Source organism: Patiria miniata, unplaced genomic scaffold (genome assembly GCF_015706575.1).
Source record: "Patiria miniata isolate m_02_andy unplaced genomic scaffold, ASM1570657v1 HiC_scaffold_24, whole genome shotgun sequence".
NCBI classification, from domain to species: domain Eukaryota; kingdom Metazoa; phylum Echinodermata; class Asteroidea; order Valvatida; family Asterinidae; genus Patiria; species Patiria miniata.
The window spans coordinates 14,084,960-14,097,421 of NW_024037063.1; the positions used below are offsets into that span (position 1 = coordinate 14,084,960).

The window sequence follows — 12,462 nt, forward strand, 5'->3', positions numbered from 1 at the left end:
TTTAAATGCATTTCCTGTTTTGTAATCTGTCATAGCTGGCTTTATATGCAAAAGCCAAGATATGAGGAAACAACCTGAAATTTTATGCCGAGTGTTCAGTGTTCTGCTTTTAGATGTTCTTTTTGTCAGTTTCTATTTAAATTTAAAAGTAATATACAACATTAGCAAACATCAAACAAAACTACTTCATGATGATGAAATACCTTACTTGAGTGTAAGTGCCTAACAGTCTCCAGCATCCTGTGAAATGTCATTTTCAAGAAAAGAGGATTTTTTTTATCAATTTCCAACAATGGTCGGCCGACCATCGTTGGGAAAACATCTATTTTCAAATACTGCCCCCAATCTACCAAATTTAGTTAGTCCAAATTATGTTTGCAATCGGTAAACATGTCTGCAAACGGGTGCAATTAGCCATGCAGCTAGTCTGGTTCCCTGACTTGACAATTCCCAGACGACTATAAATTGCTCTGTTTCGTCTAAAGTAGGGTCAGGGAACCAGACTATTAAGTACAACATTTTTCTTGGGTTTCCCACCATCTACATGTATGAATACAAAACTTTTAACAAGTCGGCGTATACAATATCTGCTATAAAATACTAACTCCCAAATCCATCCATTCCTGAAAATTACATCAAAAGGGAATGTTGTATATTACAATGCATATTTGCCTGAAAGGGTAAAATAAAAAATTTGGAAAATCTCTTACTGTGGTAATTGTTTTGTGTACAGGATGAAAAATGACTACTTTTACATAATTGACACTTTCTCAGCAACCCCAAGTGCTATTTACATGATTTTTTTCTCTCACTATTTGAAAGAAAAAGCTCTCAGCTTTAACGATCCCTTTGTTTATTAAAAGGCAAATGCTTTAGGGTTGCATTTTTTGGGGTCCACCCTGTATATATATTTTCCTAAGGCATTAACAATTTAATTGCAGGTTTCTGCTGACGCTTGATAACTGACCTTAATGCTAAGCTCAACCCCTCCAAAAATAATAACCCCTCTCTTGTTGAGTAAACTCCTAACCCTGCATAACCACCTGAAAGGAAGCATTTATGTGATAATGTTTCTTAAATATTCACTGACTATTTAGCAAAGTGTACCGCAATGAACAAAATTTTATGACAATTTCAAATGAAATCATTTCCACAAAAAAAAAGTAACCCGAAAAATGCGTAACCCCTCAAGCAGGCTATTTTGTATATTTCTTAACCTCCAACAGTAACTTACGTGCATGTAAGCCGGTCATTCCCAAATCCTCCTTCAAAACTGAATCGTCAAGAGTGACCAGTAATGCACCGTCCACCGCTTCTTCTCTGAACTTCTCCACGTACTTACCCAAGTTGAGCTGCCGCAGTATGTCTGACACACCTTCAATGTCGGCGCGAGACATCAAGACCTTCTCGGACAGCAGATCGTGAGGGCTGTTATAGATGACCGCATTGGGACTACTGGGCAGGGTTGGTAGGGGCCTCTCGGTGGGGGAAATGAAGTCGTAAATGTCGCCATCGTTTTTGGCCAACACACGATCAATCTCAGCCTGAAGCCGGTTGATCTCATCAATGTTTCTGAAGTTGGACACTCGTATCTCCTCCTTTTCTTTTTCGAGTTTCTAACGGAATACAAAAGAAACCAAAATTAGTATTAGGATATTCACATCAGTTTTTTTTTTTTTTGGGGGGGGGATGTCTGACATAGTAACGGTTGAATCTGTAAAGGTAAAATGGCCACAAGACAAAAACTGAAGTATGTTGATTCTATTCACATTTCATTGGTATCTATTTTTATTCCACTTGATGCTCACCAACATTGCAGCCAAAAATGTTCTGAATTAATCTTTAAACAAGATAATTTGACACTTATACTATAAATATCAGAACAAGTAAATTGCGATATATATCATATCATGTGTGCAATAATTATATCATACATAATTTACTTGCTTTGTAGGTACAGCTGTTAATGATGGTTACTCAATTGTACAAACCTCGCATTTCTCCTTCAGTTGTTCATTTTCTTCCTTCAGTGTGGCTATTTTCTGCAATGGAATATTTAGCAAGATGTTTTGTTTACCACAGGTTCCAAGGTTTCAGATGGATAGTGCCTTAGTTTGTTTTAAAGGTAGAGTAGATCATTTGTCATTTGTGCATTTGTTTCGTTTGAAGCAACAAAAGTGCTCAAAATCTGAAGATGGGTGCTTAACAACTAACCTGATGAAGTTTTAGCTCTGTGAATGCTGTATGTTCCGAGAAAATAATATTCTAGGATCTCGATTTCAATTCAAAAGTTGCCGAGTCATATTTAAATTGTGCCCGAAATCAGCATCCGGAACACGTTCTCATTCAGCTGACTGCAGCTACGCGATGTCAAGCACTGAACTGACGAATAGTATCAAAGACGCATGTGTGTGCGTTGTGTCAACGCTTGCGCGCACCCATTCACGGATTTGGCCAATTACAAAGCAACTACTAACGGAAATTTCCAAAAATGACAGCATGCCAGAAGGACTAATTTCACAGGGAGTTTAGAGCCACTGGTATATTTAAACCAAGTAAGCTTTTCAACAATAATTTGGTTATAGTTACTTTTTTGATAGCTGCAAATGATGTACTCTACCTTTAATGAGATCTAAACTTTGGAAAATGAGCAATTAAAAGTAAAAGCCAAGCAGACTTGTGATAGACTTCCAAGATTTCATGCCCGACAGAACACAGATTTTGATGATGAAAAAAAAAACAGTTCATTAAGTGGGCATCACAGTATGAACCCAAAATATTCACTGTAAGTAAGTATCTCAATTTTCTTGGTGTTTACTACAGAAACAAAGAATACTCTAGACTTTTCATGGACTAAATTTCTTCTGAACGAATTCTGCATGATTAGTAACCTTTTCCTTCCGTTGCAGTATGTTCTTCAGCTCTTGACTGGTTACATCCAGAGGTTTTGTAGGGTCCATTACATCTGATACAACTTCATATTCATCACCTTCCTCCTCCTCTATATCACTGTCCCAAAAAGAAAACCCAAAAGATCATCAAGATTTGTAAACCAAACTTTTTGTACAAGAAACTTGTGAGTGGGGCACCCCTTTGAGTCCAGAAACAAACAAAAAAGTCTTTGGTTGCTTTTGCTCAGGATTATTGTACAGAGCCAAAAGCATGGAAAATGAGAAGATGTATGCATTTATGTTCCATGCACGCCTCTTTAAAATATAGCATCCATCTTCCATCACATAGGAAGATCCATAAAAGCTTGGGAATAACCCAGGATTCGGTGGTCAGTGATATTGCTGCCATGACTCACCTGCCTGCAAATACATCAGGAACCTCATAACCATCACCAGTACTGACTCTACGCTTGTTCAACAAGGAGTCACTGGGCTGCTCCGGTGAAGAGAAGCTACGAGGTTTGGGCTTAGGGCTGGGCTTAGGGCTGGGCTTAGGGCTGGGCTTAGGGCTGGCCTTATGGGTGGGCTTTGGGGAACAAACAACAGGCTTTACAGGTTTTGGAGGGAGAGACCTGTACGTTAACGGTTTGGAAGTGGGTCTTGGCGGTGCCACAGGCTTGTCACGAGTCGGGATGAGTGGTTTGTCGACCTGATCCAGGAAGGCAATTCTGTTGGTCAGGTCCTTGGTGTAGTTGGTCATCTCCTTGAGATCCCTTATCAAGTCTTCCTTGGAGACTTTGGCCACTTTGCAAATACGCTCCTTTCCTAAAAATGAATGAAGAAAAAACCTGAACTTAAGTCATTCAAACCAGCCAGTTATGTCAATGCTCTTCCTTTTTTTTGGTGGGGGGGGGGGGGGGGGGTAAAAGCTTCTTCCAAAGTATGAAAGTTTCCAGGCTGCAGATTGACACGGTTGTCTTGTTTCCAAGCAAGCCACTTGACTGAAATTGCTCCATTGTACTACGTAAAGGAGAATGTTGAGATCGAAGAGAATTCAGGGTTCTAGACTGAAAGTTTGAAGTGGATGATGTTACTTTTGTGGAGGGTAACGGACTTGATCTTCAGAAGTAATTGTGTGTTTGTTTGTGACATTTTGTTTGGACGATGTCCGGATAAAGAAAATGTGTTGAAATGGTTCACTGAACTGTATATCTTTAATATCAGACAGTATTACTTAAATCTATGTGAGCTTGAATATAAATACCAAGCAAATGTCTAATCCCTAAGTTTAGCTCAAACCTGTTATCGACCAATTTACCTTCAAAGCTTTCCAGCCATCCACGGAGTGGTTCGGGTAGGGGCTGGCTAATTTCTCTGAGCGGTTCGGGCAGAGTGGGCCTGCCGAACTCCCGGACACCCCAGGTGAGATTGACAGGGGGAAACAAGGGCGGAAGACAGGATTGGACAGTCTTGTCCTAAAGATAGATTTAAAAAAGGAGCCATTCGATCATGCCCTCCAAGAAGAAACTCATGGAGATGCTAATTACATACAATTTGTTCAGCAAAAAAAGAAGAGCTGAGCAGCAACAGGTTACCAGCTAAGATGCCATGCCATGTAGATTGCTTGTGACTTGTTCTCAGACAATCTGTGCTTAAAGCAATATACATGTATTTTGCTTAGCAGTTCCACGAAATTGACCCATCGCCGTTTGGGAGTTAGCCACGCCCCTTAGACAACCCTATGGAATTTGTGTACGCTAAGTTTTGTTTGTCTCAGATGTTGCGCGTTCCGCGTCCATTTGAATATCATGTTATTGGACATTATTCACAAGCTGCGTTGACGCGATTCTAACGCGATTCTAACGCGATTCTACCGCCATAGGTCAATTCGGATCAGGTGTGATGTATGGTTGAATTTGCCATCAAACTATTTCACCTTACTGAAATTGCTGAATTTGTCGACATTTTTCTGTACATCATGTTAAAGTTTGTACACCTTATACAAAATACAAAAAAATCTGAACGTTGGTACAGAGGAATTGGATGACATACCTTGAAAGAAGTTGTGTGGAGGGAAATAGGCACAGAGAGTGGAATTGAGAGCAGGCCTGGCTTCCTGGATCGCGTGGCAATCACCTGCAGGTCATTCTTAAAAGACAACAACTTGAAGACCTTCTCTTCCTTGGGTTTGCGCTTCTCAAAGTTGGTTTCCTCAACTACGCGCACTCGCTGCAAAAGAACACAAATTCAAAAGGGTAATCTACAGTGTTAGACCATCAGCCTGGGGGTTTGGTCAGTATCAAATCAGGGCATTAATGATTATAGTGCGCATGCACAAGGTATACCGCCCCTAGAGTGGTAACAAGCATTTCGATGGACATTTTGGAAAAAAACCAAACAGGTGATAACACCCCAAAAGCTGCCACCGCTGCAATGCTATCACATATTTTCCAACTCTGGAGGTGTATACCTTGCCAAAAATCGCTATGATGATTATTCCCCTCATTTAACATCGGTGGCCAAAATTTTGGACCGAGGCTGATGGCCTATGTGTCTTTAAAAAAAATTCAAACAAAATATAATGGAGTGCCAGACCTAGAATGCGTATCCAACTTAGATAATATAGGTATGGTTTGAAAGATACACATTTCCACTTAAAAAAAAGACAGTACACTGAAAAAACTTGGTCCCATGGTCAATTTGACCTCTCTTGGGAAATGACACATAATTCGGTCAAAAATTATCAGATTTGAACGTTGATGCCTCATTTTAAAGTTGAAAGGTGGATCTTTTAAGCATTCTACGTCTGGCATTCTGTTATATTTGTTTGCATTTTTTTTTAGACAGACTGTATTAATTAATACTAATGGCACGAAGATCTCTCTGATAGTAATTCATTCTCTTTATTTTTCACCTGTGGGAAAGGCAGCCCAGTGAGTTCGGACATGTGCAGGAACAGTGCGGACATCATAGTGGTGAAGTGGGCACAATCCATGTCTTTGTGGAGCTCAAGTCGGTGACCTATCTGATTTTGCGCAATCAGAATCTACGGGGAAATCAAGAGAATGAATACAAGACTTACATTTGGTCATTATGGTCTTTGCTATTTTAAACGGTTTGTTTAATCTTATAACCGTTACCAGACCTACATTTTAAAAACATACCCCAGGGCTACCCAGCCCCTATGCCTAATATTCTTCAACCAGCCCCTGTTCCCAATCCGGCCTTATCCCAACCAACCTGCAACTCAGCTCTGGCCCTATCCCATCTTAATTCATCTTGACAAACCCCTGTACCTGATAACCCAGCCTAGACTGTATCCGCTTTCCCCTGATAACAGACTGTACCTGTCATATCCATGATAATCCTACTCGGGTCCCATTGCTGATAATCCTATACCACCGCCTACAGGGCTGTAAACTCTACCCCAGCTCCTGCACCCTACCCATCAGCTACCCAAAACAATCTTACCATCCCCTTTCAAGATAACCCTACCCCAGCCACGGAAGCCCATTCATCACGCTGTATCAGCGATATAATTACCCCACCGGAGCCCCTGTGCCAACCCCAGTCATGGTACCGATCCACCACCCAAGACCTCACAATTAACCAAAGCTGATCTCAGATCATCCCCGATACTACCCTTTATCCCAACTCAACCCCAACTAGTAACTCCACCCATGATTCCCTCCCTCTTCTGAATAATCCTACCCTCTCTGCCCCTATCTCTGTTACCCCAACCCTTAACCAAGCTCAGACATAAGGACACGCACTCTTTCTTTGCTATATCTTCGAACTTTCTCCTCGATGTGGCTGAGGCGTATGACGTCCTCTTGATCCACGCATTCTGTGTAGTCATCAGACCCATAGCCCTCCAGTACGCGTACTATACACGGCATGGGGTTGCTGTTCATCATGGCAGTGACCCCCGTGTATAGTTTGTCATCCAGACGAGGATCTAGAAAGGAAAAAAAAAGTAGTTCTAGTAGTATAAAGATGTAAACTTGGTCCCCAATTGTGAATCCAAGATGAGCCTATATCTGGTGTTGCAAGCAAAGTAAACTTTGAAAACCTATGTATTTTGCAGGATTGCTAGTTACTTTTCAAATGATTTTTGATGTCTTCATGGAGAAAACCTGTTCTATTTGCACTCAGTTGATATTTTTTTAATGGATTAATTCCTATGACATGCATACAGGTTGTCCCACAAAAAACCTAACAATAAAGGTATATTGCATGTGGGTTTTGGAATATTTTCAAATTACCTCTTTTTTTTTAGCCAGATATCCAATCTACCGCACAAACTTTATTTCATTGAAATCGATGCATTGGAACAAACGCTATGCTTCATTGAACTCAATGGTTGCAAAATCGTCTTGGGCCACTTTCCTTGAAAGTGGGAAAGCACAGTTACAGAAATACACAAAGGGTTTGTTTCCTTTGTTCATGAGTAACGTGTGACTTATTCTACATGGACTTCGATCTGTAACGTGATAAATAAAAAAGAGGCACAAGTGTTTTTTTAAGTCCCGTATTGTGATTGCTGTATCTTTTTAACAAAATATCCTAATGAAATCATCTAAAAAGCATTTGGAAGACCAATTATTCTACTCATACATTAGACACGATTTGAATACTGGAAACATGCCCGATGTTTTGTGGGACAACCGGTAGTAACTGTTTTATGTGGTCACACTATCATAACTTTTAATGAAAACGTATTGGAACTGTACGATAAAAATGTTTAATTTTTTTTTTAAATGATAGCTTTCGCTTTTAATTCTTTGAAAGGATTGGAGCTATGAAAATATTTGTTACGTCTTTGGACAGATAAACATCTTTCCCTTGTGTTGTTTACTCGTGAGACAAATAGTACTTGGGACCCCTTTCAATATTAAACAATAATAACACGAAAGACGTTCCGTTTCACACAAAATGTCACTCATAACAAAAGTGGAAGGTGAAAGTATTATATTTTTAAACAACTGAGATGAAAATAACGAGTCTTCATAACACTGAAGATGTGCTTTAAGAAAATTTGACAGTTTCTTCTGAATGAATTTTCAATTTGTATATGAACCCACCTTCCAAGGGACGAATTATTGTTGAGTCTGCAATAATTAAAGTTTTGCAAAAAAATAATTCAATAATTTAAACGTCGGTGGATTAAGTTTGTCTCATTGAAAAGCTATAATTTTAATATTGCCAGGAAAAAAGCCTTTGGAAAAAACCCATATTTTTCGATGTGTCGAAATAGCACGGGAAATACATCTTTAATTAAAATCTTCGAACACAGCGAAATGATATTGTGATATTAAACTGCAATTTGAAACAATGAGGAATATGTTAGGAAATATATATTTTCTTTCTTTCAACAGAAAATAACAACTTGTCAAAAGTATGAATCAATCCAAAATTACAAGAATGTAATAAAATATAATATTTATCGACGACGTCGTGTATAACTCGTGTGGGATTTTCTTTTTCACAGATGTACTTCCGTGTAGACAGCTTGTATTCATACCTATATAGGCCTAAACCAATATCAGTGTATGGCGACTATTGTTACGAATTCTGTTTTGTGAACTTCGCCCTTGTTCATGGCTGCAATCGTGTTAGGGAACAGTTTATGCCTCATTTCATTCTCTGAATGAGAAATGGTTTCCTCCTGCATGTTCATGGTACTTATTTGTTGAAGTTCACGTAAAGTCTGGGATTTTTTTTTCACAGGTTTTCATCTTTTGTGTATGTTCCCACGCCTTTTACCCAAGGTCCTCTGCAATGAGCCCTAATCAGGTGCCGGAAAGTGGACATTTTTAAGAGTCTGAAAGTTGAAGTGATATATGTTTTACATATGCAATCCGTCTGATTTACGCAATGATATCCGAGAGAATTTTATGTTTGATGGAAATTTTTATCTTGAGCCGACGCGACACTGGCTCATATAAACGTTGATTTATTTCATACATGCTGAGTGATACACATTGCCCCTTCGAAGTGTTGTATGCAAACATTTCTGCACGCCTAAATCTCTCCTTATCGCCAATTTTATACTCTTTCAACAAATCAAGCAAAGCGTTGTGCAAAAACGTTATCAAAAAAAGTGTAATATTTAATAATTAAAATATAATAAAACTATAATAAATACATGAACTATAATAAATACATGTAAGGTCGGATCGGGGGGGGGGGGGGGGCAACGGAAAAAACCCCCAAACGAACCCAACTTTTTTTAAGTGACGTCGCAATAAAGGCAGGCACTGCGTACACCACCATCTTTTTCTACAAAAAAGTTGGTCAAAGTGGGCAGGAATTGCCTCAGATCGCACCACAGAGCATCTAGAATCAAAAAAAAAAATTGGACCCACTTTTTGTTCTGGATCCGCCCTTGAATACATGTAAGTATTAAAATTGTTTTTACGTCGGTAAAAAACAAAGTAACAAAACTTAAACAATGGAACTGAGTATTGTTTTCGAAAAAACAATAATTTCCTGCTCGTAGTTGAAAAGTGCTCTTATTGCCTTCGACTGTACTGTTTGTTTACACAATTGTCACAAGACCATTAGCATGAGCAGGAACATGATAGCAAAAGAAAAACCAAAAAACCTCACAACGTTTAATTTCCGTGTAGGCCTATAAGAGAATTTCAGAGAACTAGCTATGAATAGATCGTTGGGTACAATCACCTTGGTTGTGAACATAAATATTTTTGTTTTTTCCCGTATGTTTCCTATGTTATGTCAGCACATAACATTAATACACCGATGACTCTTTGTGAATAAACCTGCTTTGGTGGCGAAATCCAATGTCTTGCACTGGCTATGTACTTCCGTTTATAAAGCCAAAACGTATTTGTTGTAGAATATATTTTGTTTGTTTATGCCATAACGAAAAGTACAAACGTACTTTGTGTATGTTTTTGTACGTGCACTGAATTAGCACTCGTTCGCGCTTCAAACTTCGAAGACAATGCATGTTGCCCTGTGACTAAGAAAATCTTATGAATGTGTTTACCATTACAACCAACGCCATGGATTTTGTTCATTTGAATGAAATTGAGAAGACAATGGATTTTTGTTTCCATCATTCGGAAAATAAGTTGTTCCCCCCCCCCCTGCAAATTATAGCGTTGTAAATTGATGGGCGATTCATGTAGAATTCCCTGCATTGTTTCCTAGTAATGCTACACTCTCAAAAAAATGATTGGAATTGGACTTATCATTGAAAGAAAATTGTACAACTTGACAAGATATGTTATTTATAGAGTCAGCTGATGATGGATGCAATTGGAAATCAGTTAAATAAATTGATGTCGGCATTATATTGGCTAGAAAATCCGCGCTGAACGGAAATGTACGAAACTGAAACTGAAACGATCGGTATATTCACATTAATTCACATAAATTCACACACGTCCTTGGAGTGTGAATAGAATCCATGTTGACACTATTGCTTGAAGAGTGTACCATGAATTTCCCCCTTTTAAACCTGAGATGCAAAACACCGCGAAGTAGAGGTTTTCGAAATGTTTGATGGAAACACAAAAAGTAGCGCTCCTATTTGGAGATTGAAGTTGGCGTAGCTGTACGCTTTCCCCGCCTTCCACCGCCAGACCCGGTTTTGAATCCCGCCTGCTGGGCCAATATGTGGATTAGGTTTTCAGTCACTATCTGATTCCGTGGGTTTTCCCCAGAATATTCTTCTGGGCTTTTCTTCCCACCTCTAAAAACTGTAATTTCTTCTCATTGTCTCCGCTCTATAGGTTTCGTCAGGCTTTCGGGCTTACAGTGGATGGAAATAGCGCGCAGCAGCAGCTTTTTGTTTATGACATGTGTACTCCGTGGTATATTCAATTTTGGGATCGGGCAACGTGGACATTTTCACCAATAGAAAAAAAAGTGGTTATAATATATACGATATTCTGTATTTGTCCACTCGCTATCTTATTAATAAAAAATTACTCAGAATAAAGTCCTAGGCATGAAAATTATATGAACAGATCAGTTGAACACATTTTGAAAATTGCGGGGAACGACCCAAATTGAAGTCGAAAGTTCAAAAAGTGTATCCTTTGAAACCAGGTAAAGTGTGAAAAAAAAATTAATGAAGTCTCAACATAACCCTGTATAGTGTAATCGTATGTCATTGCTCTGATTTTAGACTCTTTGTGCTTGAAAATTCATTCCTATCAAAAGTTTTAAAAAAATGTTAGGCGTAATTAGGCCTATATAGCCTGCATAACTTTATGATGGAAAACTTGAATCAAAATTGAAAGTTGAGCACATTTTCTGTCGCATTAACGACCACAGGTATCAAAATGCATTTCTATCACAAAATCTCCCCCCCCCCCAAAAAAAAATAACCATAGAAACAAACAACAACAAAATATCTCTTATTGTTTAAATCGATGCGATTCATCATCATCAGATGGCATGCGGTTGTTGGCGTTTTTATTAAATAGTAAATCTAGAATTTATTTAATAAAGTAAAGAGAGAATGACATTTTGACCCTGGCGGGATTTTTTTTCAAAAATGCAAAATGCAATCTTTATAATGATTATTTATAATTCCTACCTATCGGAAGTGTCTCGTACAACTGTTCGGCGTGCACAGGTAGCCATACTTCTTTCCCATTCGTAGTATCCACGGCATGCACCCGAGGTAGCTCCGCTACGAAGAGAAGCAACAGCGATTCTCCCTTCTCCAACTGCACGTCGTTCCCTTTCACCGAGAACTTCTCCCCAACCTTGACCATCTGCGGCAGCTCATGCAGGGCATCGCTGCAGATCCGGGCCAGGTCCGTGTCCCTATCCTCGGCCTCCAACTTGAGAGTCAGCTTGGCGGGGAACTCCTCCGGAGGCTTGGGAGGACCCGGGGGCTCTGGGTCGGGTTGTTCCCGCCTCTCCTTATAAACGGAATAGCCTGGAGGCATATGGTTCTCCGGAGGCGGAGTCCAATTCTTCAAGAAACCGTGACCCATGCTCGGTCCCGCGCTCGGCTGATTGTTGGCCATGGTCCGCGGCCCCGGTGGTGTGTACTCCTTCACGTCAGATCTCGTCCGTCTGACCGGGGGTCGGGGAACACTGCTCATTTAAACAACCGCAACAAGTTCAGTACTGCTCGCATATAATTAATTTCCCCCTTGGGAACGTGAATGTGACGTTCTGACGGAACCTCTACTTCCGACTCAAATAAAACGCACACATTTTGTTTCCGCCTTGTATTGCGTAGCAGTTAATGGCGACGCTTCACTGAAACATATACTAGTGTGGCTCATAATATTACACTAACCACTGTTCCCTGTCTTTTGTTATTTTCTGTTCCGCACGTCAAACAAAAATAACTATACTTTGTGATGCAGTGAACCTGACGTACACTCAAACTTCACAGTTGGGAAAAATGACATGACATGTGCAGGCTGCTATAATAATGCAGTGCTTATATTGCGTTGGGACCAAGGTCTGAAAGCGCTTCACAATTATATGTACCCCTACTCGTCAGGCCGTGAGACCAGCTTTCTGCAGCAGCTATAACTAGAGAGTTGTGCATTCAGGTCTTTATCCTCAAAAG

The 12,462-nt window shown here is 39.7% G+C and overlaps 1 protein-coding gene across 1 annotated transcript; it reads right to left on the reverse strand.

Annotated features, from left to right (window-relative positions):
- Positions 1-821: 821 nt before the first annotated feature.
- LOC119732194 lies at positions 822-12,170 on the reverse strand. Its single transcript, XM_038205618.1, has 9 exons — positions 11,467-12,170; positions 6,665-6,849; positions 5,806-5,937; positions 4,944-5,120; positions 4,210-4,366; positions 3,308-3,716; positions 2,892-3,009; positions 1,992-2,042; positions 822-1,616 (listed from the first exon to the last, which is right to left on the reverse strand). Exons 1-9 carry the CDS (start codon positions 11,981-11,983, stop codon positions 1,197-1,199), a joined length of 2,166 nt encoding a protein of 721 aa, XP_038061546.1. The 5' UTR covers positions 11,984-12,170; the 3' UTR covers positions 822-1,196.
- Positions 12,171-12,462: the final 292 nt, after the last annotated feature.